Below are 27,953 nucleotides of genomic sequence, written 5' to 3' on the forward strand. Positions count from 1 at the left end.
CACAAAACAGGCTGAAAACAAGTGAGACATGCTGAAATCTTACACTTTCTGTATTGGAAATGAAGTTTCTAAGTTGTAAGAAAGAGAACGTTGTAAAAAGATTAGAATTCGCTGTCCGGAATCAACTTTTTCATGTTTTCGCCTTACACGCGCTGAAAATCACTTTAAAGCACTCCGTTCAAGGTCAAACATAAATAAAGCTAAAAACAAATGAAACTTTGAATTTTCTTTAAGGATACTGCTAGAAATGATGTTCTTAAGTGTTTCACAGTGTTGGACATGCAAAATGTTGATGGAAAAGTGTAGTTTTAGGAGAAAGTGTGTTTTTCAAGGTCAAACCTAGTTTTACACAAAAGAGGCCTAAAACACATGAAATTTCAAATTCTCTTTGTTTCTCCTTTTAGTTTGGGATGTTCTTATGTATTTCAAAGTGTTAGATGTTGAAAATGTTGAAGGGAGAGTGATCTATCAAAAGATTGTCACTTTTTCGAGGTCAAACGTGTTTTTGCACAAAACAAGCTGAAAACAAGTGAGACATGCTGAAATATTCAACTTTCTGTATTGGAAATGAAGTTTCTAAGTTGTAAGAAAGAGAATGTTTTAAAAAGATTAGAATTCGCTGTCCGGAATCAACTTTTTCATGTTTTGGCCTTACACGCGCTGAAAATCACTTTAAAGCACTCCGTTCAAGTCAACCATAAACAAAGCTAAAAACAAACGAAACTTCGAATTTTCTTTAAGGATACTGCTAGAAATGATGTTCTTAAGTGTTTCACAGTGTTGGACATGCAAAATGTTGATGGAAAAGTGTAGTTTTAGGAGAAAGTGTGTTTTTCAAGTTCAAACATAGTTTTACACAAAAGAGGCCTAAAACACATGAAATTTCAAATTCTCTTTGTTTCTCCTTTTAGTTTGGGATGTTCTTTTGTATTTCAAAGTGTAAGAAAGTTTCTAAGTTGTAAGAAAGAGAACGTTGTAAAAAGATTAGAATTCGCTGTCCGGAATCAACTTTTTCATGTTTGCGCTTTACACACGCTGAAAATCACTTTAAAGCACTCCGTTCAAGGTCAAACATAGTTTCATAGAAACAAAGCTAAAAACACCTGAAACTTTACATTTTCTTAGAGGATACTGCTAGAAATTATGTTCTTAAGTGTTTCACAGTGTTAGACATGTAAAATTTTGATGGAAAAGTGTAGTTTTAGGAGAAAGTGTGTTTTTCAAGGTCAAATAAAGTTTTACAGAAAAAAGGCGTAACAAAAGCTAACTTTAGCCTGAAGTTAGCAGCCCATTTGCGGCAGGAGTATGTGGAAAACTTACTAATTTATAAGCTTACTATGAAATTTATCACGAGCCGATTGCCGATTCCCTTCTCCCTGTAACCCCATCCCCTCTGTCAGAGTGACTTTTACTCCCACCGGCTGACTTGAAATCTCACAATTTTATAGGTTCATTGTGTTATAGTTAATGTTTGTGAATTATGGCTTAGACTTTTTGACAGACACTACTTTTTCAGTCTCACATTATTTTCCCCCTCTTTGACATCTGAACATTGGATATTTAAAGACCCATCTGTACAACACAGTCTGTTACAATGTCTGCGTCTACTGTGACAACTATGGAGAGGCGCATTACACCCACACCTGATACAAACAGGGTAACTGCAAAACGTCTTTTGTGCGAAAAGACCTCAAAGCTTGGTGAATTTTCTTCAAAACCCTGCAGACTGTAAGGATTACAAATTGTCCGACAACCGTGTTGATGGCTATGTTTTTGACAAGGAAAAAAAATGTGTGAGACAGTACACTGGGAATACAGACCAAGAGATTTTTCTAAATGACCATGTATATTATTTATGCTAAAGACTGGTATGTGTTCAGGAATAACATATGGAAAAAGCTTGAACGTTCTACATATCGTGGGCTTGCGCAATGAATCAAGATTATTATCACATGTTCAGCAAACCTCAATATAGGAGTTCCAAGGCCTACATCTATAGTGAAGTGAATGTGATTGTCATTGTGATACACTGCAGCATTTATATTTACATTCACATTTACAGCATTTATCAGATGCCCTTATCCAGTCCTTGCTCAGTGTCTTGCTCAGGGACACAATTATAGTATTAAGGATTTTAACCTGGGTCTTCTGGTTCATATGCGAGTGTGTTACCCACTTGGCTACTACCACCCTGCAGCACAGCACACGGTTCACACAACTAAATAATTATTCTGCTTTTAACCCATCACCCTTGGTGAGCACTAAACAGCTATAAAAGGTGCTCGGAGAGCAGTGTGTGGGGACGGTGCTTTGCTCAGTGGCACCTTGGCGGATCGGAATTCAAACCGGCAACCTACTGTTTAAATACAGTGAAATTTTGGCCAGTTTTTCGGTCAAAGTTGGAGACAGTGTTGCGTCACACCCTGAATCACTGCCCCCCCTGGATAGCCATTAAAAACAGAACCATCCCAGAGCCAGACACAAGACGTATAATTGAACATACATGGATCATTGACTGTAGACCAGCTAACACCACAATCCCTGCCATGGTGACATGGGGCAGTGGTGGCCTAGTGGTTAAGGAAGCGGCCCCGTAATCATAAGGTTGATGGTCCGAATCCCTGAGGTGCCACTGAGCAAAGCACCGTCCCCACACACTGCTCTCCTGTCATGGCTGCCCACTCCTCACTCAGGGTGATGGGTTAAATGCAGATGACAAATTTCACTGTGTGCACCTTGTGCTGTGCTGCTGTGTATCACAATGACAATCACTTCACTTTCACTTAACTTTTTCACTTTCACAACCATGTGCATCCTTAAAAAAATTCATGGGATGGTGATGAATTGGATTGCAAGGCCCTGCAGGCTTTTAAACTCAAACTAAACTCAATGGCCTGTATGTGAAAAATCCTTACGCGTATCATCGGTCAATTGGTAGGTGAAAGTTGTTACGAATGCATGTTGAGATGAGGAGAGTCAAGTCATTGCCATGTTGACGAACAATGACTGAGCACCCGCCGGCAATCAGAACACTGATTAAATTGAAAACACATCACTTGGTTCCACGTTCATGCTGCCACGCAACCAAAGTCATGTGATGTTGCAATACGACATGATGAATAATGTCAAAGAGATCAACTGTGCTGTCCTCACAACACGTGACCATGTAAAGCTAGACAGCCAGCGAACAAATAAAAGAGATCTACACACAAGGCTTGCTTTTCTTGATTTTACTGAAGATCTTTTATAAACTCTTTTCTTATATTGTAACTGAAACATACAAAAAAGGGAAAAATAAATTACTAGCTAATACACACGTTTTAATGCCACACTTAAATAGCCCAGCTTAAACACGTGCGCATTGCATTACATTACATATTTTATCAACCAAAAAGTGATTCTAATACATATCCGAGTGCTTTATGAACACATCAATACTCACAAAGACGAAAGTTTCCCAAGGCACAAGCGTGTAGGGCACATTTAGCATGTACATGCGCTGTTTTCTCCCTTAATTCTGCCGAAGCACTTGTTCACATTACCGGAGAAAATACGTCAAAGACAACTCCATTGTGAGAGCGCCCACTCGCCCATGTTTCTGCACGTACAACACGACAAGATCATTTGTGATACAGATGTCTTACTCGGATCAGATTTCAAACCCAAAACATTTTAACAGTTTTTAACATGATTTTACTTATACAATTTTTTAACTATGAACTTATTTATCACCTTATTTATGCAATTTATCACATCATGAACTAATTACTGCCTTTGACCAAAAGGCATCACATCAAAATGTCGGTGCACAGAATTACTTTTGGTTATAACGATATTATAAATAAGGTTTATGTTGATTCTAAAGACCCTGTTACCATAATGTTATCCAAGACATGTAGAACTACTTTATGCTTGTAGAATAGCAAACATTTTTGACACATCACTCACACTGGGTTCATTGGAGCACAGAGTTGCCACATACCCAGCCAACCTGCACGGTGGTGAATGGTGAATATACTCTTTGTCTATACAGATATAATAAAATATCAGGTGGTGAGTGATTATTTTGTACCCCTGCTACAGAGTGTACGTATAACTGGGAAAAACTAAAATATTGTCAAATCTAGTATGACAGAGTACACTGCGTACGTGTTTCAAAATCACACATCAGTGATAGCAGTAGAAGTGATATCATATCATACCATTTAAATATAGAAAAGTTGGTTACAAAACTCCATTTCAGACCCACAAAACAGTCGCAAAAAATGTGACAAACTATGAAGACGTTTAATCCATATGTGATAGACCCACATCTGTCCCAAGAATCAGTTGAGATATGTGAGTGAGTGTATGTTGGTGGAAATAAAAACCCCGGTGCAGAGAAGTGCAAGGAGTTAGGTGAATTTCCACTGGTTTGCAATCGTATGCTCAGTGTGAGCTGCAACATCCACGAATGTTGATGTTCGCACAATACAGAAAGGACAAAGGGAAGGCAAAACAAGCAGGCAGGACAAACTACAATGAGAAACACAAGATGACTGAGCGACAGTCGCGTCACCCCGCTTCCGTGTTGCTCCCAGTCACGTCAGCGGAATCACGTGACAGCATCGTTATTTGGTGTATTATTAAGCGGGCGCTGGTATTCCGGGTTTTTACGGCTACCATCGATGTACGGCGCAGGGATTTGAGGTGTTCACTATAGTAAAACCACATCAGTTGCTAAAAAATTGTCACCAAAGTGGTTAGCAATGTGATGGTGGTCAGGATGGTTCGGGTATGTTAGTGATGCAGAGCAGGGTGTGATACATGTCACACACAAACAGAAAAACAAAGTAAAGAAGAAAAAAAGCTCAGTGTCAAAATGGAACTTTTTGTTCCTCAAAGGAACTCAACGTTTGCATCTGGTGAAAATACATTTTCTAGTCATGGCATGAATACACAGTATGTCTGATGAATGTGTCAAGTCAGAGTTGGACCTGTTCACTGTCCCTATGACAGAGATGCTTGTAGAAAAAAATTCTGCCTGTTTCGGCATTGTCACACCTGGAGTTTTTTTATTGCTGGAAATTCAATGTGGATCTAAACAATACATTTTTGTACACAAGACTCAAAATCATAAAACCAAATTATACAAACATACAATAGTTAACAGTGAGTTTTTGGTTGTTCACAAACATTCATCATTCTAAGGGTTTCCATCACCGTCTGGGATTCCTTCTATAAATTTACATCAGATTTTTAATAAGAAAGGTTGCCAAATCTGACATTCTTTAAGTGTTGTGTACTACTGACATCTGATTTGTTCTGGTTTGTTCTGTAATGTGAGATGTCTTTTATTTCTGTTTATTTCAGCATTGAGTGTGATTCCTTTGGCCTTCATACATGTCTTGCCTTTGGCTCTGGTGTAACTGTACATTATTGGACCACCTAAACAAAATTCTGTAATGTAATCCCCAGGTTCAACCTCGATCGCAAGATCATAAAAAAGATGGTTACTGAGAGCTACACCTTGGCTCCCAGTCACCATCTTTTGAGACAAAGATTAGACTGTCTGTCTTTCTAGTTTCTAAAAATTACTGGGTAATCACTAATCCAATGCAAACGTGCACCCATCTGGAACAACCCAGACATAATATGATAAACTTCTCAAATTGGAGCTGTAAAGGCATTAAATATTGGAACACATATTCAAGGAGATGACTTAATTCCCTTCAATATACAGAATTAGTTAAACAATATAGTGTTAACAGTAATAGTGTCACAGCCATTTGGCATGACGAGGCAGGTGAACGGAGATGATGAGGACGAAGGACGATACCGGGGTTTAATGAGTGAAGAACAGGACTGAGGAGACATCCGATAACATGGTGAACATGTAACATAACAAAGACCCGACGGCGAACAGAAACAAATGGGGCAGCTTTATACAATAAGACAAAGTTGAAAACGATTAGGGAACATTACACAGGACTAACGTGAAACTCTGGTCCGGACCAGATTAGGACATATAGATTATTAGAATATAAAAATAGTAAATCTATAGTACAAAGGAAATTCCAGTCTAATCAAATCAAATTGTAAATACCACATAGTGTGTTAGAATTCCTTAATCTAAAAAGTTCCAGATTACTGTCTAAAATATTTAGGACTTTCCAAAAGTGATGACTCAATCTATCTTCCTGTTGCTAAATGGGAGGATGATCTATCAGTCAGCTCAGACCACAAAAAAAAACATTTAAATTGACTGGAAATACCTATCTGCAATTAATACAACATTCAATTCTGCATAGAGACCCATGTTCAGAATGGGTTTTTTACGTCTACGAACAACTGTTCACAATGTCAAAAAAAAAAAAAAAAAAAAAAAGTGAAGTGAAGTGATTGTCACATGTGATACACAGCAGCACAGCACACAGTGCACACAGTGAAATTTGTCCTCTGCATTTAACCCATCACCCTGAGTGAGCAGTGGGCAGCCATGACCGGCGCCCGGGGAGCAGTGTGTGGGGACGGTGCTTTGCTCAGTGGCACCTCAGTGGTACCTTGGCGGATCGGGATTCGAACCGGCAACCTTCTGATTACGGGGCCGCTTCCTTAACCGCTAGGCCACCACTGCCCCTCCAAAGGCGATACATCTGACAACTACACCCATGCTCTTTGTTTCTGTCCACCTGTTCAGAGATTTTGGTGCAGGATTTGTGAACACTTATCAAAGTGTCTGAAATGTACCATTCCAGCCTCCCTTTCAGTCTCTTTGTTGGGCGTTCTAGATGGTGTTACCACAGAAATTAATACACTCCACATGGCTTTCACTTCCTTATGCATTGCTAAAAAATCTGTTATTATGAACAGGAAAAATGAAAATAATCATAATATCCATCACATTGGGTGTGGAGGTCGCCACGCTTGGGTCATTGTCATTGATGTGGGGTGGCATATGGGCTTGGGGCATCTGGGGATGGGCCCTGGGTCATGGCCAGGATGGGGCTCTGGTGGCTCTTGGAGGGGGTGGGGGATTGTACCGGCTGCTGCATTTAGCACTGTTGGGGAATCCTGTGGTGGCTGTGCCTCTCGGGGGCCAGGGGCTGAGACTCCCTGAGTCTGGTGGGCTTGGGACCTGTTTGGTATGTCACCGGTGTTGTGGGCGTTGTATTGGTGGGTGATAGTAGCCTAGAGGGTAACACACTTGCCTATGAACCAGGTTAAATTCCCACTTACTACCATTGTGTCCCTGAACAAGACACTTAACCCTGAGTGTCTTCAGGGGGGGACTGTCCCTGTAACTTCTGATTGTAAGTCGCTCTGGATAAGGGCATCTGATTTACATTTACATTTACATTTACATTTACGGCATTTGGCAGACGCCCTTATCCAGAGCGACTTACAACGTGCTTTCAAGTTACCATCGATGAAGAGATCAATTCCGGTTCACTAGGACCCCAACTATGAATACATCTATTTAATTCACTCTGTTGTAGATTCTGTACACAAAGTTTGACAAGAAAATAACAATTTAATCTAAATATTCTTTAAAGAGGAAGGTCTTGAGCTGTCGTTTGAAGGTGCTCAGTGACTGAGCTGTTCTGACCTCGAGGGGAAGTTCATTCCACCACCGAGGGGCCAAGACGGAGAAGAGTCTAGATGAATGTTTTCCTTTTACCTTCAGAGATGGAGGGACCAGGCGAGCAGTACTGGAGGCTCGGAGTAGACGAGGTGCAGTGCGGGGTGTAATAAGGGCTGTGAGGTAGGATGGTGCTGCTCCATGTTTGGCTTTGTAGGCCAGCATCAGTATTTTGAACCTGATGCGTGCAGCTACTGGGAGCCAGTGAAGGGAACGTAGCAGAGGGGTGGTATGGGAGAATTTGGGAAGGTTGAAGATCAGTCGTGCTGCTGCATTTTGTAAGTCGGATGGTACATAGTGGTAGACCAGCTAGAAGGGAGTTGCAGTAGTCCAGTCGTGAGATTACTAAGGACTGAACCAGTAGTTGGGTGGCCTGGGTTGACAGGTAAGGGCGGATTCGTCTGATATTGTAGAGAAGGAATCTACATGAGCGGGAAAGATTGCTGATGTGAGTTGAGAAGGAGAGTTGGTTGTCTATTGTTACACCAAGGTTGCGGGCTGTTGCAGAAGGAGAGAGCTGCGAGTTGTCTAGGTAAATAGCAAGATCCTGATGTGGTGAAGAATCTGCTGGAATGAATATTAGTTCAGTTTTGGTGGGATTGAGTTGGAGGTGATGGGCTGCCATCCAAGACGAGATGTCTGTTAGACATGCAGAGATTTTGGAAGCAGCATGTAGATCAGAGGGAGGAAAGGAGAAGAGGAGTTGTGTGTCGTCAGCATAGCAGTGGTAGGATAATCCATGTGAGGAAATGACCTCACCAAGTGATCTCGTGTAGAGGGAGAAAAGGAGAGGACCTAGCACCGAGCCTTGAGGGACACCAGTGGAGAGTCTACGTGAGGTAGAGGTGGATCCTTTCCAAGTCACTTGGTAAGATCGCTCATCAAGGTAGGAAGCAAACCACTGCCATGCTGAGCCCCGAATTCCAAGCCTCTTCAGGATTGACAAGAGAGTCTTGTGGTTAACGGTGTCAAATGCAGCAGATAGGTCAAGGAGAATAAGAACTGATGACAGTTTTGCCAATCTGGCTGCATGTAGCTGCTCGGTAACCGCCAAAAGGGCAGTCTCGGTGGAATGAGCTGTTCTGAAGCCAGACTGGTTAGGAAATGGAGTGATAGCTGGTTGTAGACACAGCGCTCAAGGATTTTGGATAGAAATGAGAGGAGGGAAACTGGTCTGTAATTGTTAATGTCTGTAGGATCAGCAGTGGGTTTCTTTAGGATTGGAAGAACCCTGGCTGTTTTGAAGGCGGATGGTACGTGGCCAGATGAGATTGATAAATGGTGTTTAATGTAAAATGTAAATGTATACATCAGAGCCCTGTTCTGGTGTGGGGGCCTTCAGTGTACTGGTGGAACCCCCGTATCGCTGGGGTGCAGGGGAGGTATTCCTTTTTTTTCCTTGTGTGGCAACCTGCACTTTATTTCAAATAAGACATTATCAATACTGACCCTGTCATTATGCATATAGGACCTTGAGGGTGGGAACACTGAATGGCATCCATAGGACGATCTGGTTGTTCAGACTTTCCTCTGGTGCCAGTGCCCACTTTTCAATCTTAATTGAATTTAGAAATTGTGGGTTCTTGGGAGGGGCCGAACTGACACCAACTGCTGTTTGGCAGAGGGTTCTCAGCTCCATACCACTAACCCTAACTCCCTTGTTTTAAAAGCATTTTTAGAACAACACACACCAACACCACATTGGATCCTTGGATCTTTGAATCACTGGGCCCATTACCTGGTCTGCCCGGGAGCATCTGGCAGCCAGCGGAGCATACCCAGAATGCAGGGAAGATATACAAAAGTTAAAATGTTTTGCTACATTGCACTGCCTGGTTTTAACATTATCAATAATTAACAATAACATGATTTCAAAATATAATAATAATATATAATATAATAGAATAGAATAGAATAACTGTTACGTCCCTGGACGTATGCTCTCACGTGTTCTGTGTGGCTGGCCGTGTTTTTGTGTCATGTCTCTTTTAGGTTTACTTCATGGGAGGGGTATTCCATCTGCCATTGGTCAGCTCCATCTATATAAAGAGACTTCAGATGGTGTTCGGCAGGTACCTAGGGTCTGCTAGACCATTACTCTTTTGGGAGGTCCCCAGGGTCCACGGAGATCTGCATGGAGCTCCGTTGGGGATCTTGTTCGTGTTTCTTGTTGCTTTGTGTGATAGACCCTTTGTTGTTTGCCTGTGTTAGCCTGTTTTATTAGCTTTTTGTTAACTTGTGCGTGTTTTGAGTTATCCCTGCTGGACCGTCCCTTCCTTTAGGCTTTTTTGATGTTGTTAGCTGTCCTGAGTCCTCTGTTTTATTGTACCTGTTCGCACCCTGTAAATAAAAGCACTGTTTGTATGCTTTGTTTGGTTGTGAGTGTGTAACAGTGGACCTCCTCCTCTCCTTTCTTAGACCCCTAGACTTAGGAACGTGACAATAACATTGACATTATTTTTTCAACAGCAACATGCATTTATTTGCATTAATTAACAAAAGTATGTGGTAATTTCTGCATAAAGGCTATCTGAGGGAATGAGATTATAACCAAAAAATATTTACATTTACATTTAAGGCATTTGGCAGACGCCCTTATCTAGAGTGATACAGACACACACAGAGACAGACAGAAGAGAGGGTGGTCTGGTTCATTTCAACATTTGAACACCCCGTTTGTTCTTGAAGTTCTTGAAGCATCAACTGAAGCATCAACTCAATCATCAACAGTACCATTGAGAAGGAAGCCTTGGCTTTGTTGCTCTCATTGCAACAATGTTTATGTTGGGTCAACTTCTATTCCTGTTGTAGTGTTTACAGATCATAACCCTTTTGTCTTCCTCACCAGAATGATAAATGCCAATCAGCGTCTAATGTGCTGGTCCTATATACAGTCCCTGACAAAAGACTTATCTATTTTTTAGAAACACCTGCTATTAACCTGACTTTTAATTAATCAATTATTGTTAGAAAAACAGTTTATCATTTAATCAAGACATAAAGGTCAAATATTGGCACAAATAAAAGTTTTGTCACCTATACAGAAATTGAACAAATTTACTGCGAAGCCCGCATTCACTGCATATGTATGACTGTGTATGTGAGAAATATAAATTTTAATTTGAAAAAATTTGATAGGGTGTTCTGGTTCCCTCTCTGGGCTCTCCGGTACCTCCTCAGGAGGCACAGCCAGGAACATGGGAGGTGTGACCCACTTGCCACCCACCAATGCTGTGTCCCACACCATGGGGTCTTCCTGCACTGGATCCTGGCTGGTGCTGGGTGTGGTGGGGCAGGGTTCAATCCATGGCTCGAACTCTGGCCGATCGAACTCCGCCCTCAATAGCTCCATGAGGTCAATGAAGTGCAGAGACAGGACATTGTTGGAAACAAGATTTATTAAACAACACAAAGTAAAACAGCGCGAGGGCCGAAAAGGGTGGAAACAAAAAGGGAGAACATAAGCAAGCCCGCAGGCATGTGGCGATTGCCAGAACTGAAAACAACACTACACATGGGTTGCACGGTGCACATAAAAATGTCACAACCTCTATGAGCTGCTCAACAAAGTCCTTTATAACCACCCTGCTGTCATGCAGATTGGTGTCAGGTGCGTCTCCAGGTGCACCCAATCTTGACAACTTCAGTGAGATTGGTTTGAGAAAAATGCTGGCGAAAACACATCATACGCATAAAAGCTCACTTTATGTTCCACATTCCTGTATTTAATACCTTTAATTGCTAACGTCTGTCTAATTGCTGCTGTTGGCAGTTCAATAAAAATTGCAAACAGTGATGGGAAGAGTGGACATCCCTTCCTGGTGGCCCTCTTGAGACAGAAGCTAGAGGTAGTTTGGTCATTTGTCCTGACACATGCTGTGTAGTAACTATAGAACGTTTCTAAACAGTTAATGAAAGATGTCCAAAACCAAATTCAGTTCACAAAAATTCTGTTTACATGCTATAGGATCAATAAATTCTTTGATATACATAGTTCCTGCTTGTTGTCAAATGATCATAAAGTACCCCCTATGACAAACAACTTTAGTTGAAAGGATCTTCTATAGTTAAAACTTGAGACCAGAGGTATCAATATTCATATTTATTATGATACCTTATCTTCACAGCTTTTACAGAGATGGTAAAAGATGATTTCCTAATTGTCCAAACATAAGATCTTACATTCCTATCCTATAAAACACAATTGAATGAGAAGAAATTAATCCAACATACCTAACAGATGTTACATACTTAGTAACCGCAGAATGTGTCGGAGAGACTGAATGCAGTCTCCTTACCTTCCCTTTTGTACCCGGATCACTTTGGGGGTTCAGAAAACAACTCCCACAATGGTTCGAGACCTTTGATCTGGTTTGATCTTTCTATGGTTTAGAGATCTTATTTCCTGGTTCTCGCTCCCATTTAAAGATGATGGTCTGTGGGGGAGTTTAACTGGAAACATGTTCAGGTTTCCTTATTCTCTGGGTCCTTCAGAGGTGACAGGATGTGTACTGCTGTGACAGGCTGGTCATGCCAGAAACCTTACAATTAAATTTTTTTAATGTAAGTTATGTTTGTGTGTGTATGTTTATATTGTTAACTATAGTATTTAACAACTGTTTTTATAATAAAATATGGTAATATGCAAACATTTATATGTGTCCATGTGGTTGTGCACGTGTGTGTGTGTGTGTGGGGGGGGGGGTGTGTGTAAGTGATTGTCATAGTGAAACAATGCAGCACAGTAGACCATGCACACAACGTGTCCTCTGCTTTTAACCCATCACCCTTAGTGAGTAATGGGCAGCCATGACAGGGGAGCAGTGTGTAGGGACGCTGCTTTTGCTCAGTGGCACTTCAGTGGCACCTTGGGGGCTGGGGATTCAAACCAGCAACCTTCTGATTACGGGGCCGCTTCCTTAACCGCTAGGCCTCCGCTGCCCCACTATAAACCACTATTCCAAATGTGACATGTCTTAACCATTGAAATTAACTTTTAGGTCCTGAATGTACCAGCTATGAATAAGTTTGTGTGGACACCACTACAACACCACTAAAACCTTTGGGATGAACTGGAGCCAAAATTAAAAAAATTTAAATTATTTGCATTTTGTGCTTGTGGATCATAATGAGATTGTATGTAGAGTTTAAAATGCAAAAAGAGAAATGAGCAAAAAACAAAAAATAGACTTAACCATCAGCTGATCTAATCATCAGGTGTAACAATAATTTTGTCTAAGTATGTCACCACGGAGAGCTGACGGGGGAAGGAAGCGCAGAGGCGGGACATGCTGGGAAATAAGGATTTATTTATAAACAATAAATAGAAATAAAACAAGCAGTGATGGCCTAAAACAGTGAAACAAAAACGGGGAACAACATAAACTAGCCAGCAAATTAAAAAGGTTGTCAGGTACAAAATCATGCAAAAAGTTATTTGGGGCAGCACCCCCCCCCCCGTCCCCCCCCCCCCCCCCCCCCCCCGGCTGGGGTACCTTGGGGATCATTCACCTTACCTTGGACCAGCACATTCAGGTCAGGAACCTCCTCCCTGGGGTTCGGCTCCACGGTTGCCATCTGGTGGACATAAATAGGGGAAGTGGGGGCGACATATGGACACATAACCAAGAAACACACACACACACACAGACAGACAGAAGAGAGGGTCGTCTGGTTCCCTCTCTGGGCTCTCCGGGACCTCCTCAGGGGGCACAGCCAGGATCACCCGCCAGTGCTGGGTCTTCTTGCACCAGATCCTGACTGGCACTGAATGTGGTGGTGGGGCAGATTTCGATCCCTGGCTCAGGCTCTGGCCGATCAAACTCCCAGTCAGACGCGTGAGGATGGTGGTGATCTTCTCAGCAACTGAAAGGGAGAGAAGAGCAGCAAAGTACAGGTCACAGGACGTTATAAAAGCCTGGCATGTTCCTGCTGCTCCACTGAAGGGTCCCGGGACCATGGGTATGTCCCACACGGGGCTGGGCACATCGGGTGTGTGGCGTGGAGGGTGGTGGACATCTTCTCCAGCAGACGGGGATGCTGCTGCTGCGCTGCCGTTCAGCTGGGGAAAGTCCGGGCAACAAAATATTTCAGTAGCAGGAATTGCAAGATTTAGTTTTTCTGTGTGTTTTATTTATCACAATGTATCTAATCTACATAAGAACCTCATACCTCTGTAGCACATACCTCCAAATATGCACTCCGTTACTCTGGCATAGATACTCTGACCTCTGTTTCTTTTTTCAGCAGACCCTCTGTATATGGAAAATGTCTTGACACCCCCAACCCACTCCCCCTTTCTGTCCCAACAGCACACACTAGGATGGGGGCTGAGAGAATTCAGAAACAAAGTCCGATTGGCTGATAGCCATTGGCTATCACGGCTCCTGTGCCCCTCTCTCTCTCTGTTATACGCGCACACACTCACACACGCACACACAAACTCTAACACACCATGAAAGTTATGAAGGGCAGCTATGATATGTAATTCTGCACCAGGCACTAATGTTATTGGTATCCACATCAGAGGGTGGAGAGGAGGGCATGGAAAGGGGTGACTAGGGGAGGGCTGACGGAAGCTTGCCAGGATCTGGGGGGAGGGGTAAAGAATGTTGGCTGAAGGAGCAACGGTTTGTGTGGAACAGGGAATAGAAATTCGGGACATGTAGCAATTGGGCCAGAACACTGACCCTTTGCAAGTTTGGGGGGCGAATTAAAGCATGAGAAGGAAGGAGGAAGAGTGAGAAAATGACTGATGGCTAGTTGGCTAGAAAAGCTAGTTGAAGAAGACTTAAGGGAAGGAACAGAATAGTGAGCTAATCAATTAAATGTTGTGAAAAGAGTGGAACAGAGCAGAGTACTAAAGTGTAAAGACAGTAACAAACCATTAATGGCGTTGGGGCCCCTCTTAGCAGCATTACGCAAGAGAAATTGAGAAGTAGAGGGTGTAGCTGTTCAGATGGGTGGAGATTAACTCTATAAGTAGAAAAGGTTTGGGCTTGGGTTTGGGGAAGCCTTGTCTTTTTATCAGCAGGTGTGCTTGGGAGGGATGAAATCTTCACTGCCAAGGCTTCCATTCTGTCTTCTTACAGCTGGCTTGATTCTCACTTTGCTCATTTGGTTTCTTTTCAGTGAAAGGTAAGAGAGTATGTTATTTTATATGCAAAAATGTGCCTATTCCAAGCATTCATAATCTAAATTTTATTTGGAAATAAATAAAAAACAACAGGCAGACTGTTTCTGATAAAAAATTCACATATGGGAATATATAAAAAAAAGAGCTGTAAAGTTCAGTTAGCAGACTAATACAGATTCCCTTCAATATCTTTTTCATACTTCAATGAATGAAATTAAGTTACATGGATGTGTACTGGGCAATTTAACAAATGTGTCTCTGCAGCAGTAATCTTGACTAAGTAAACTTTTGGGTTTTGCGGTTTTTCAATCAACTGCAATAAAATTCTTAAAAAACAATATTTGCATACTAGCTGTAGACATGGTTAGGACATGGTTAGGACTTGTAAGTTGGTGGGTCAGATTCATGATTGCATTTATTGATAAAACACTTGCCACTTGTCAACACTCACCGATGGAGAGGAGGAGCAGCAACCAATCATTGTTTCTATCTTGTGATAGTACAGCAGGCTTAACTCAGAAAAAAACAGACTGATTGGTTGGAGTTTGCATGCACTTTTTTTTTTTTTTAACTGTGTCCCACAGTTTAGTTCAGCACCATATGACGTCACCCCATTTACGCATACACCAATGTGAGTGCAGCATGAGTTGCCAGAAAGGTAAAGCTAGAAAAGAACAGAGCCAAGGGCAGAGAAAGTGATGTTGAACATCACTTGGAATTCTCCTGGGAAGCTGATCTCACTGTTGTCAGTGTTGTTTTAAAGGCCAATGTAAACAAACAAAAAAACTAATCAGTTTGTTGTGGTGTTATTAAATATATATTTTTATTATTCCTATTCACAACAATGAAGCTAAATATGTCCTTATTAAGTAAAGCTAAAATAAATACATGTCATTGTCTCTCTTTTAGATATATGACTTCTAAGAGCCCCTCACAAGATCAAAAGAGTTCTGTTATTGATTCAACAGACGCTTGTCCGAGGTAAGAACACACATTTCACAAACATTTTAAACTATTCCTTTGGATGTGCTAGAGAAGACTTTACACAGTGGTTTGACTCTCCAACCCTTAGCACAAAATGTGGTTAAAAATTAAGGACTGACAAAAAATGACATCAGATAAATGTATTAAAGCAAATCTGAAGCAAATATAATGTATTTAAGCAGATGTTCCAAAAACAGAGAATGTAAAACAAATGCTAATTTTTATGTAAAATAAAAAAACAATGCTAAGAATCCTTCATTTGTCAGCACTGAGGAACATGTTTCAACTTTTTTCAAATGCTTAACAGAGACATCATTAGTTCAGTGGTACAGCGCTACTCTGTTCACTGGAGAAAACAGGAGATAAATTACAAATATTTCAGGTAAGAAAACACACAAAAAAAATGTATAATGTAAAATGTAATTCTGTAAATATTTTATTGAAGTACACATGTTATTATTGTCAGACCTCTGGCCTTATTGCCTCATTCCTGCTCACCCATGTCTCAGAAATGATCATATGACATGCTGAACAAAGACCCACTCACCCTCTCTGGTTGAAGCTCATGAACACAACTACAGAGCCACACTGGGACATTAAATCCACACTTACTCTCCTTTTGAAATATAAGACAACCTTTGCAGGTTGACAGTGACCTAGGACACTTTAATGTTGTTTTAATGCACAACCGGTCAGACAGCAGTCACGAAGCACACCCTATGGAATTCAAGAAGAGAAGGCAAGCCATCTGCAAAAAATGTTAGACTCTGGTGAAGTTACTACCTCAACATCTGACTGGGCATTGAGTGGTGTTAGGTGGTACATTGACAATCAGCAAATAAACAACATAACCCTGAAAGATGCATAGCCACTTTCAAATCAAAGAATGCTTAGACACCTTGGAAGGGGCCGCTGTTTTCTCCACACTTGATATGCAGAGTGGATATTGGCAGATCGAGGTGCATGAAAATGACAGGTGTAAAACTGCTTTTGTCACCAAACATGGACATCACACAAGAATGCCCTTCGGACTGTGTAATACCCCTAGTACATTCCAGAGGGCTATGGAGTTTATTTATTTACCTAGATGATATAATAATACTAGGGAATCACTGTGACGACAATATGAGGAACCTTTTTTTATTAAAATTTATAGCACCTGTGGTCTTTCTGGTGACAATTTCACAAGATAATAATAAACAAACCCCCCTAAAAAGCTTTACAGATCTTGGGACATTGAATATTTCACTCTGAGACAGCACATTGAAGAGAAGGTACACTGCTTTAGAAGTTCTTGACCTGATAGCCAGGCCTGCGGAGGAGGAGGGTAATCAAGATGAAGAAGAAGTGATGAGGAGGAATAAAGTGATGAAGAAGAGCCCGCTGAAAATGAGAATATTTTCCAATCGAAGTTGGAGGTATTCTTTGGTCCACCGTGTGCAGAGAGGGAAAGGAGCCCACAAGGGCTATCAAGGGCAGAGAAACAGCACTGTTTCTCGTGCTGATAGCATAAAGTCAACATTTGAGTTATTTATGCCAGAAGAAATTGAAAAGATTCTGCTGGAAATGACCAACGAGGAATCGTGTTTATGGTGATGACTGGAAAAAATTTATAAAATAGATCTTCAGGGATACCTGGGTCTTTTGATTTTGAAGTGTCTTCTGGTCCAGTAAAGAGGCTACATGAGCCAGAGTATGGGAGGGCAATTTTTCATGCCAACATGAAGACATTCCACATCATCTCAAGTCCTGGCACTAATGTGACAGTGGACAAGTGCCTGGTCCCATTCAGAGGTTGATGTGGATTCAGACAATATATGTAACTAAACCCAGCAAGTCTGGCATCAAAATCTGGACAGCCTGTGATGCCGAGACGAGCTAAGCCTGGAACATGCAGGTGTAGACAGGCAAATCTGTGGATGGACAGACAGAGAAAATCAGGATATGGCCAGCATATTGTTCTCGACATGACAGAGGGTTTTCAGGGACACACTATCACATGTGACAGTGTATATATTGTTCGAGTGATAGTAGCCTAGTGGGTAACACACTTGCCTATGAAACAGAACACAAACTGGGTATTTCTCTCATTTCTAGCAGTGCAGGGGGAAACTCTGGTTTATTCTTTCTCACAGTTCCCACCATGTTCAGCTTCTTCCTTAGCAGCTCCCGCCCAAGAGCATAGGATGTGAAAAAGTTGTCACATTTACAGTTGTCCTACCATGTCATCGACCAAGGCTCATGAATAGGGCTTGAGTTCAGTAGACCAGCAGGTTTCATGTTAGTGGGTTTCGTCTTACATTTACAGTATTTATCAGATGCCCTTATCCAGAGCGCCTTACAATCAGTAGTTACAGGGACAGTCCCCCCCCCTGGAGAAATCATGGAAATAAGATGTTTCTGCAGTCCCTCTGGGATGACAACTCTCAAAGAGTAGTTCCCTTCTTTTTTCTCATCCACCTTGCTAATTAATTGGAGGGATTTAAGTACCTCCCCACATTCTCTATCCTGGCATTGTGCCAACACAAGCTTCTCTATAGTGAATTGGCTGCTCATCCCACCTTTCCATGGCCATCAAAATCATCTTAGGTTCTGAATGGCCCTCCATTTCCCAGGTCATGCAGGGGTGGTCATCATCCTCTACTCTATCTTCTGGAAGTGGATGTCTGGAGAAAGTATCTGCTGACTGGTTCAGATTCCCTGCACAATGCTTAACCAGGAGTTTGTATCCTTGGAGCTGTAGATACCATCTTCTGAGCTTGCTGTTACTGTCTTTCATTTGGTTTAGCCAACACAGAGCACTGTTGTCAGTTATAAGTACAAATGGTTGGTCTTCCAGGTAGGGGTGGAAAGATTTTGTTGCCCAGAGCACTCTGGAATATAAGTAGAACAGACTATGACCAAAGTAAATACTTGAGGAAAATTTTATTACATTAATTTAACATTTAATTAACAACAGTACTTTGTTGGGTGAACAGGATTCTTGTGTCGGAGAGAGGTCGCATCAGCTGGCTTCACCACCTCTGGCCTTCTCCTTCTCCATTTACCTGTTCATTTTCCACTTTATCCTCCATATCACACCGTGAAAGTAGGGAGCCCATTGATACACAAGAAGGTGTGTGGGAAGGTGGGATCAGTGGTAAGGACAGGGAGGAGTGAAACATGGAAGACACAAATGAACATTATAGTTCCGGGTTGACTCAATGAAACACACAACATGCCGTGGCCCAACTTTCCACAAGTCTGAAGGCATAAGTAATCCTTTGGTGGACACCCATACCTGATTAGAGTGACACATGTTGCAGAATTTGATGAACAGCCTGAGAGCTCTATGCTCCTGGGTCCACGTGTGGTGGAGTCAATGGATTTTAAGGCATTGACCAGGGAAGGGGGACTTCAAACAAGCTTTTGAACAGGTGTTGGGAGAGGACAGATAGAATGTCAAAATAAGAGGCAACAACAGGAAGCTGGGGGTCAGGGTGAAACAGGATGGATGCTGAGATGTATTTTCCTTTAAGTATGTTTCTTTGGGGCAGTGGTGGCCTAGCGCGGGGCAGTGGTGGCCTAGCGGTTAAGGAAGCGGCCCTGTAATGAGAAAGTTGCCGGTTCGAATCCCAGATCCGTCAAGTTGACACTGAGGTGCCACTGAACAAAGCACCGTCCCCACACACTGCTCCCCAGGCGCCTGTCATGGCTTCCCACTGCTCACTGTGTGCTGTGTTGCAGTGTATCACAATGACAATCACTTCACTTTCACTTGTTCCACACCTGTTCCATTGTGCTATGAGCATTATTTGAGATATAGCTGGACCAACAGTTGTCCTTGAACATCTTCACCTTCTCAATTAAAACATCTGATGTCATCAAACAATGTCAAGTACAGGCGTCTTTTCCCTCTTTGAGCGAAACTGGTGCTCCAGTATGATATGTTCTTTTTAAAATATTTTTTTACTTCAAAGGTACTAATAATAGGATCTAATAATATACATACAACACAAGACATTAAACAAAACATCACAATATAGGGTGTAGAGCTGCCTTTCAGGATGCTATATATAGAGAGAATTGATAGACGGTAATCAGCAGGTTCTGGATGATGTTAATCCTCTTGAGCATTCTGTTGCACTTTCTTGTCTACAGCCCTGGTGTTAGCAGAACAGGACAGGTGAACAGAGATTCTCTGCACTGAGTCACCACTGATGGAGAGTGAAGAAGTGTTTCCTGAAATCCTGCATCTCTTTGTGTTCAGAGCCACAACATGCATACAACAGCATCATATAAACAGATTTTCTCTTCCTGAGATCAGCCCCACCACTGTCGTATTATCAGCAAACTTCACAATGGTGTTACTGTCTGCCAGTCTGCACTAGAGATGTAGTGGTTGTAAATTAATTTGACAGTTTGGGTCTGGTTAGTCCTTAATCCTGATGTAGGTGAGTGGGGGAAGGCCAAATCCAGACAATTTGCAAACTAAGTGTATGGCATTGAAGGTTGAGCTGAAGTCGATGAAGAGTATCCTGACGTAGCTCTCCCGATGATCCAGGTGGCTCAGCGCATTGTAAAGACCCATGTTTAGGAGTTCTCAATTGATCTGTTTGCCTCATAGGCAAACTGGTGGGGATCACTTGGTGATGATGGTTGTAAGTGCAACACAGCAGTAGGTGCTGGTTGTAGAGGTGTGAACCTTCACCGGTCTCACGGTTTGATTTGATTTGATTACAATAACATTTACGATTATCGGTGCCTCAATATTGATGCATCATGATGCAGCCCATGAATTTTCTACATTGTCACATGATGTTTTCGAATACGAGAGTTAGGGTCTCATACATTTGTGTGGACACTTTGATTTGTTACAGTGAGCAGAAAAATGTCTGTAACCACTAGTAACCTTTCAAAACAAAATGTCTAATTTCACTGCAGTGACAGAAGGTAAAGAATTTAACTGACTTTATTGTTCTACTGTAATACAAACCAACGGTAAATAAGTAAATGTCAGATTTTCAGTGTTTTATCAACTCAGTCACAGCATTGAAATTAGATGTTGTCTTTTGAAAAAGGTTACAGGCAATCACTTTGAAAAAGAACAATGGAAAATATTCCATTCAAGGGCTCTATTGTCAAGATTAAATTAAATAACATTTGTAATTGTAAACAATTTGATGTAACCATAAACCTAATTTATAGAACAATCATTTATTCTTTTGTCCAATACCTTTCTATTAACATTATTTTTATTGTTAATTCAGGTAAAAATTGGTAAACAGTCTCTTGTCAAAACCTTTATACAAATATAAACAGTACACAGCAATACTGAGTGTAAAGAAATTGACGTTATTGTGACACCTTAGTTTAAAACAGTATTCTGTAGGTAATTTTTAGGGATGAGGATGATGTTTGACATTGAGGCTTGTGTGAAGACCTGCACAAGCTGGTTCTTTTCCAGGTATGCTGAAAAGCCAAAAGCCAAGCTACAGTCCAAAAACAGGATCCTGGCATTAGATGATCACTGCACCATCCACTGACCTGTTTGTCCAGTTGGCAAACTGCAGGAGAACCATCTGGTTCAAATTCAAATTCAAATTTTATTTGTCACATACATAGTCATACACGGTATGATATGCAGTGAAATGCTTTTAGCGACTGCTACAGACCACAGAATTGCAAATGTTGCAAGTATACAATGAAAACCAATGTGTAAATATTGCAAACATAACCAAATATTACACTTTTATGTCTTTAACATAAAAAGGTGAAGGTGTGCAAATGAGTGAAAGTCAATGTATATACAGTATATATTAAAACAAACAAAAAAAAGATTTTGTGCAAAGAGTAAAAAGAGCAGGGATATTGTGTAAAGAGTCAAAAGAGCAGAGATTTTGTGCAAAGTGATTTTGTGCAAAGAGTCCAGAGTGGTTGAGAGTGAAAGTGCTGGAGTGTATTGGAGTTCTATGTAGTGTTGTTGTTGAGAGCTCGAATAGCCTGCGGAAAGAAGCTCCTCCTCATTTTCTCTGTATTGGAGTTCAGGGAGCGAAAGCACTTCCCTGATCACAGCAAAGAGAAGAGTCCATTGTTTGGGGTGGCTGAGGTCCTTCACTATCTTCCTGGCCCTGGTCCAGTACCATTTGCTTGGTACAAATGATGCGTTCAGCTGATCGAATCACACTCTGTAGGGCTCACCTGTCCTTCATGGTGCTGTTCCCGAACCAGGTTGAGATATTTCCTGTCAGGATGCTCTCTATGGTGCAGGAGTAGAAGTTCCTGAGCACCTTCGAGGGCAGTCTAAAATCTCTCGGGCATCTGAGGTGGTAGAGACGCTGCCAGGCCTCACCACGGTGTTGATGTAACAGGTCCTGCGTGATGTTAACACTGAGGTATCGGAAGCTGTCCACTCTCTCCACTGGGCTCCTGTTGATGACAGGGGTCTGGTAGGTCCTCTCCTGCTTGGTACTGAAGTCCACTATTAACTCCTTTGTCTTGCTGACGTTCAGGTGGAGATTGTACCTCTGGCACCAGTTCACCAGATTTCCAACCTCCTCCAGGTAGGCTCTCTCGTCGTTGTCAGAGATCAGGCCCACCACGACAGTGTCATCAGAATCAGAATCAGAATCATATTTATTGGCCAAGTAAGTGCAAGCACATACAAGGAATTTGATTCTGGTAGATGGTGTCTCTCAAGTACAGAGTAGAAAAACAACAACAACAACAAACAACAACAATGTGCAAGGGTGTGTATAAGTGTTATTGTACAAGTTGTGGGATTTGTTTGTGCTGTTTATAAATAACTATATCTACTGAAATGAAAATAAGAAAAAACTAAATCCTATATACAAAGTGTACGTAAAGTGCAGTGTGCAATGTTGAAGGTGATTTGCAGTTTCAGCTGTTTAGGAGGGAGATGGTGAGGGGGAAGAAGCTGTTCCTGTGTCGGCTGCTCCTGCCATAGGGCAGCAGGTCAAAAAGTCTGTGACCAGGGTGTGAGGGGTCTGAGATGATTTTCCCTGCCCTTTTCCTGGATCTGGAGAGGTACAAGTCCTGGATGGAGGGCAGGGGGCACCGGTGATCCGTACCGTCTGCTGCAGTCTGATCCTGTCTCTTTTAGTGGCTGCTCCATACCAGGCGGTGATGGAGGTGCACAGGACAGACTCAATGACCACAGTGTAGAACTGGATCAGCAGATCCTGTGGAAGAGTGTACTTCCCCAGTTGCCTCAGGAAGTACATCCTCTGCTGGGTCTTTTTGAGGATGGAGAAGTTGTTGGTCTCCCACTTCAGGTCCTGGGAAATGGTGGTGCCCAGGAACTTGAAGGTCTCCAGGATAGACACTGGGCTCTCTGATATGGTGAGGGGGAGAAATGTTGAGGGATGTCTCCTGAAGTCCACTGTCATCTCCACAGTCTTGAGCGTGTTCAGCTCCAGGTTGTGTTGACTGCACCAGAGTACCAGCCGCTCATCAGCAAACTTGATGATGGTGGTGGAGTTTGTAGTGACTGTACAGTCTTATGTGTACAGGGAGTACAGCAGGGGGCTCAAAACACAGCCCTGGAGGGCTCCAGTGCTGAGAGTGATGGAGGCTGAGACATGTCCGCCCAGCCTTACTGCCTGTGGTCTGCTTGTTAGGAAGCTGGAGATCCACTGACAGAGAGATGAGCTGAGTACCAGGTGCCCCAGCTTGGTGGTGAGTGTGGAAGGGATTATCGTGTTAAATGCTGAACTATAGTCAATGAAAAGCATTTTAACATCATTTCCCTTCCGAGTGACCAGGTGGGTGAGTGCTGTGTGGAGGAGATGTGAGATGGCATCTGTGGATCGGTTGGGACGGTAAGCAAACTGTAGTGAGTCGAGCGTGCCCGGTAATGAAGAAATGATGAAGTCTCTGACCAGCCGTTCAAAGAACTTCATCACTACTGAGGTTAGGGCTACAGGGCGGTAGTCATTCAGGGAGGCAGGATGGGGTTTCTTTGGGACCGGAACAATGATGGACTCCTTGAAGCATGTGGGGATCACCGACTGAGATAGAGAGAGGTTGAAAATCTCTGTGAACACAGGTGCTAGCTGGTCTGCGTAGGCTCTGAGGATTCTCCCCGAGATGATGTCTGGTCCTGCTGCTTTCCTGGCATTCACTCTCCTGAAAGCTCTCCTCACGCCACGCTCGGTGATGACAACACAGACATCAAGGCAATAGGTCTCTAGTCATTCAGTCCTGTGATGTTGCATTTGTGGAGGACTGGGATAATGGTGGAGCTTTTGAAGCAGAAGGGAACAGGAAGGTCAAGGTGTGTTTAGGCGGATGCGTTTATCCTCTGTTACATTCCCCATGCAGAACTTGATGTAGGATAACACAGCCTCTGATGTTCAAAGGCACTCCACTCAGTTTGGCAAAGCTGTCTTGAAGCTGAAGAGGGTCTCTTCAGGCCATGTGGTAATGGTCTTGATTAGGGGAATGGTTATAGGGGTATGGCTATATGCTGATTTATTGTTGGTGTCAAACTCTGATCAAACACATATCATGTTGGTTTTTAGGTAGTACAGACTTTTTACGTTTGTCTAGTTTAAGTCTCCTGCAATAAAGTGAATGCTGTCAGGGTGAAGTTTTTATGGTGTCTGAGCAAGTAAGCTATACTAATGTTAGCATCAGGTTTGATGCACAAGGCCGTTATTAGACTCACAAACTTTGCTTGGCTTGTACTTTGTGGTGCTTTGTGACTGATGTCTGGGATTTGTCATATATTTTTTCTTTTTCAGAAATGGAAAAAGTACACTGTGGCCTGATGTCAAGGGTTTTATAACCAACTTTTCATATTTCTCTTATTTATTTATAATATCAAAATTTAGGGGTTTTTTTTGCAACTAAAAAAATTATCAGACTGCAATAAACTGGTATAATCTAGTAGAAACTGCCCTTCAAGATGGCTTCTGAATTGGCTTCTTTCCATGTAGATTCCATGGAAAGACATGACAGGACAGAAAGACACATTTGCTCAGTCTGACACTTGGCCCTCTGCTCTCTCTATCTGTGGTACCATTTATCATACAATATTTACATGTAACTGCAATAGTAATCTACTCTTCATAAATTAGAAACAGTTCATTCCTGTCATTTCTATTGTGCCATGCCTCTGTATGTCCCTTCTTTGCTGGATTCCATTTCCTTGTTAAAAAGGACAGTTTAAAATAACACACATAAAACTTAATTTAAAGGCCAAACCCAGTTCACATCAAACACATACTAACCACCCAAAAGTCTGCACCACATTCAGAAAGAACATGGGTCAGAAAAATATTGGTCTTTAGGTAGAGGCAGACTACCTCCTTATTTGTGGTTCATGTGTATCAATATTCATGTTTATGATCATAGATGTAAATTAAATGTCTGTTTTTCTGTTATTGTGTCTGAAACACATAGGCTGTGTAAGTTGTTTGTGAGTTTACAGTTTGTGTTTTTCATAAACTTAACTGTGTAAGTGTGATTAATAATCTTTAAGACAGAGAAATTTACCTATATGTGAAACTGTTCACTGAACTGAGACTGAAACTGAACTGTTCTAAATATTAACTTTTAGTGGTTAAGAATGGTATTGTCTGATCATATTGTAACAAGCTGGAATTTTTATTTGTTTTGAGATGCTTCAGCCTTGTAAATTGGTACAAATTGGTATTTGTTTTCTGGCCACTGTTTACTTCAAAGAGTAATAAATTACTTGATTTTTTAATGTACAATGGATGCTGTTTTCTTCACGAACATTCTGTTTACAAATCTACAATACTTTGACTTCAGCAGACTCCAGATAATAAATCCCATATAAACTCTGTGATCAAGTTGGATATTCTCCCTATGCTGTTCTCTTTGATCTCAATCAATAAGGCAACCTGAAGCGTCCATTAAAGTATGGCCAAGTGAAAGGTACATACCGCCAGGTCCGTTAATTTTATGTTCAGGTTTTTAGCTTTATGGACATATTGCTTATGACCATAGTGCTTAAAAAATTTTCATGTTATCCAACGTTTTAACATGAACAAGCTTTGTTTGGCCACAATGCATTTGCAGTAATTAACAATCAATTCAGTGCCAAATTTACATCAAATTAAAACCATCTTGTCACTGCTACTGACTTTGTTGGCCTATGAAGAGGCTACTCTGATTAGTGTGTTCTGTGATGAAGACTATGACCGGCACTCTGACTTTGAGTTCAGTTCAGAGTTCAGAATTTTGAGGCTCCTGTCCTGGATGGGAGACTTAAGACAAAAACAGACCAGTTTGCAGTTTCTGTGGGTCTGTGTGGTTCCAGACCAACTGGTGGTTGGCGCTGTATCATCTGGTTTCATAAAAACAAATTTGATAAAGTTTACATTTGTCTCTGTTAGATAAAAAAAACATTCAAATATATTTAAGTAGTGATCTGCAAGTCTGCCATTTTTAAAACCTAGACATGTAATCTAATCTAAACACATTACTAGAATTTCAGTTAAACTGCTAAACACACTTCACTTTGCACACGATTCGGCAGGTGGGTGGTACTAGTATAGAGGGTAACAAACTTGGGGATAGGTTAAAAGTGAATGCAGAGACCAAATTTCATTGGGTGCTGTGCTGTGGTGTGTGAACTAATCACTTTTAAATTTTACTCCACTACAAGTGAAAAAAAAACATTACTAGGAAAGTGTAAACCCCATCATCATATCTCAGCTTGACGAGATACAACAATGTTGTTCTCAGCCACAGTGATCTGCTTCCATACACATGATTTATCACACCCTTTTATTGTACTTTTTAGGGTGCCAGATAGCACGATTTTACTCCTCTCGACCTTTTTGAACTTTCAGTGCAATAGTAATATTAGAAAACGTCTTCTCTACCTTGGTTGTAATTCAATTTCTTTATAGAAGACATCACTTCACTTTGACATTAAGTGGGGTTTGAACCTGGTTCATAGTGGATATGTAACCACAAGTGTGTTACCCACTAGGCAACTACCACACTGTAAAAAAAAAAAAGTAATTTTTTACGAAAAAATTCTGGCAGCTGTGGTTGCCAATACAATGATGTAAAAATTACATGAAAAATGTAAACAACTACAGAACAATCTGTACATTTAACAGTTTACAACTGTTGTAAATGAAAAAAAAAAACATTTTAAACATGTAACACTAATGGACATGTTTTGTTGAACTAGCATAACAATGTTGTTATCAAACTTTTTTTTTTGGTAATATTTACATGTAGTTGTTGCTTATTGGACATTGAATCTCACTCAATTTCACAAAAAACAACAGTATTTAACTGTAAAACCCTCATTATAATACCATATTTTAACTGCATTCTCCTGTAAATTTTACTCAAAGAGTTTTTATATTATAATGCATGTTGCAGTATTAAAAACAATTCTACTGTGAAACTAAATCCTGCAGCTGAATTCTCTGTAAATCATATTAATTGCAATTTAAAAGCATACAATTATCTTCTATTACTCTTATAAATTGTCTCAAGTATAAACTCATACTGCCTACCAGTAGTTCTCTATCATCAGATAGAATTATTTTTCAATGTTACATAAAAACAGCTTCTGGCAGGCAGACAGAAAATTCCATTTAAACTACACTGCCTTCTTACAAATGTTTGGCTTTTCCCAGTAACTTGAAAAAAAAAACGCATTTAGTGAAGCATTTAAAAGAAAATTGAGAAATAGATAAAGATTAAATAAGATCCGTAATAGTGAGATTATCCAAGTATTTATTAAGTTCAAAGTAATGAACAAAGTTTCAATCACTCCTCCACATACATAACTGTAATATGTACTTTACAAGTTTGGGAATAGAAGTAATTAACAAATTAGTGAGGGGCTTAACGGACCTCACTAAGACAACAATACATTTTACATTTACATTTACAGCATTTATCAGACGCCCTTATCCAGAGCAACTTACAATCAGTAAATCAACAAATCTGACCAATCACAAACACTCAGTGTTGAGGTGGTCAACCCATAGCTCACACAACCAGCCACTACTACACAGGTGTCCTGGTCACAGCAAGTGACTACAGTTTGAAGAACTGAGCAGAACTGTGCTTGAGAAAAAAAAAACTCTTGTGACTGTGACACATTATCATGTGCTTTAAATATTACTGTCTTTAGTCCATATTCAGACATCACGCCACTCGTGGTCTGAAAGTTCTTGGATCAAGGTAAGTACTCTAGGGTTCACATGAAGATGA

The 27,953-nt window shown here is 41.2% G+C and overlaps 1 protein-coding gene across 2 annotated transcripts in view; it reads left to right on the plus strand.

The window, feature by feature from the left end:
- Positions 1 to 14,214: 14,214 nt before the first annotated feature.
- st8sia6 (ST8 alpha-N-acetyl-neuraminide alpha-2,8-sialyltransferase 6) overlaps positions 14,215 to 27,953 on the plus strand; it is a 30,553-nt gene continuing 16,814 nt past the window's right edge. The window contains exons 1-3 of one of the 2 annotated variants that reach the window (XM_028968568.1): positions 14,215 to 14,758; positions 15,666 to 15,737; positions 16,048 to 16,122. In XM_028968568.1, coding sequence (XP_028824401.1) covers positions 14,670 to 14,758; positions 15,666 to 15,737; positions 16,048 to 16,122 — 236 coding nt within the window. In that variant the 5' untranslated portion in view covers positions 14,215 to 14,669. The remainder of the gene's footprint in view (positions 14,759 to 15,665; positions 15,738 to 16,047; positions 16,123 to 27,953) is intronic. The other variant, XM_028968569.1, reaches the window with a different exon arrangement.

Source organism: Denticeps clupeoides, unplaced genomic scaffold, assembly GCF_900700375.1.
Source record: "Denticeps clupeoides unplaced genomic scaffold, fDenClu1.1, whole genome shotgun sequence".
In the NCBI taxonomy this organism is placed as follows: domain Eukaryota; kingdom Metazoa; phylum Chordata; class Actinopteri; order Clupeiformes; family Denticipitidae; genus Denticeps; species Denticeps clupeoides.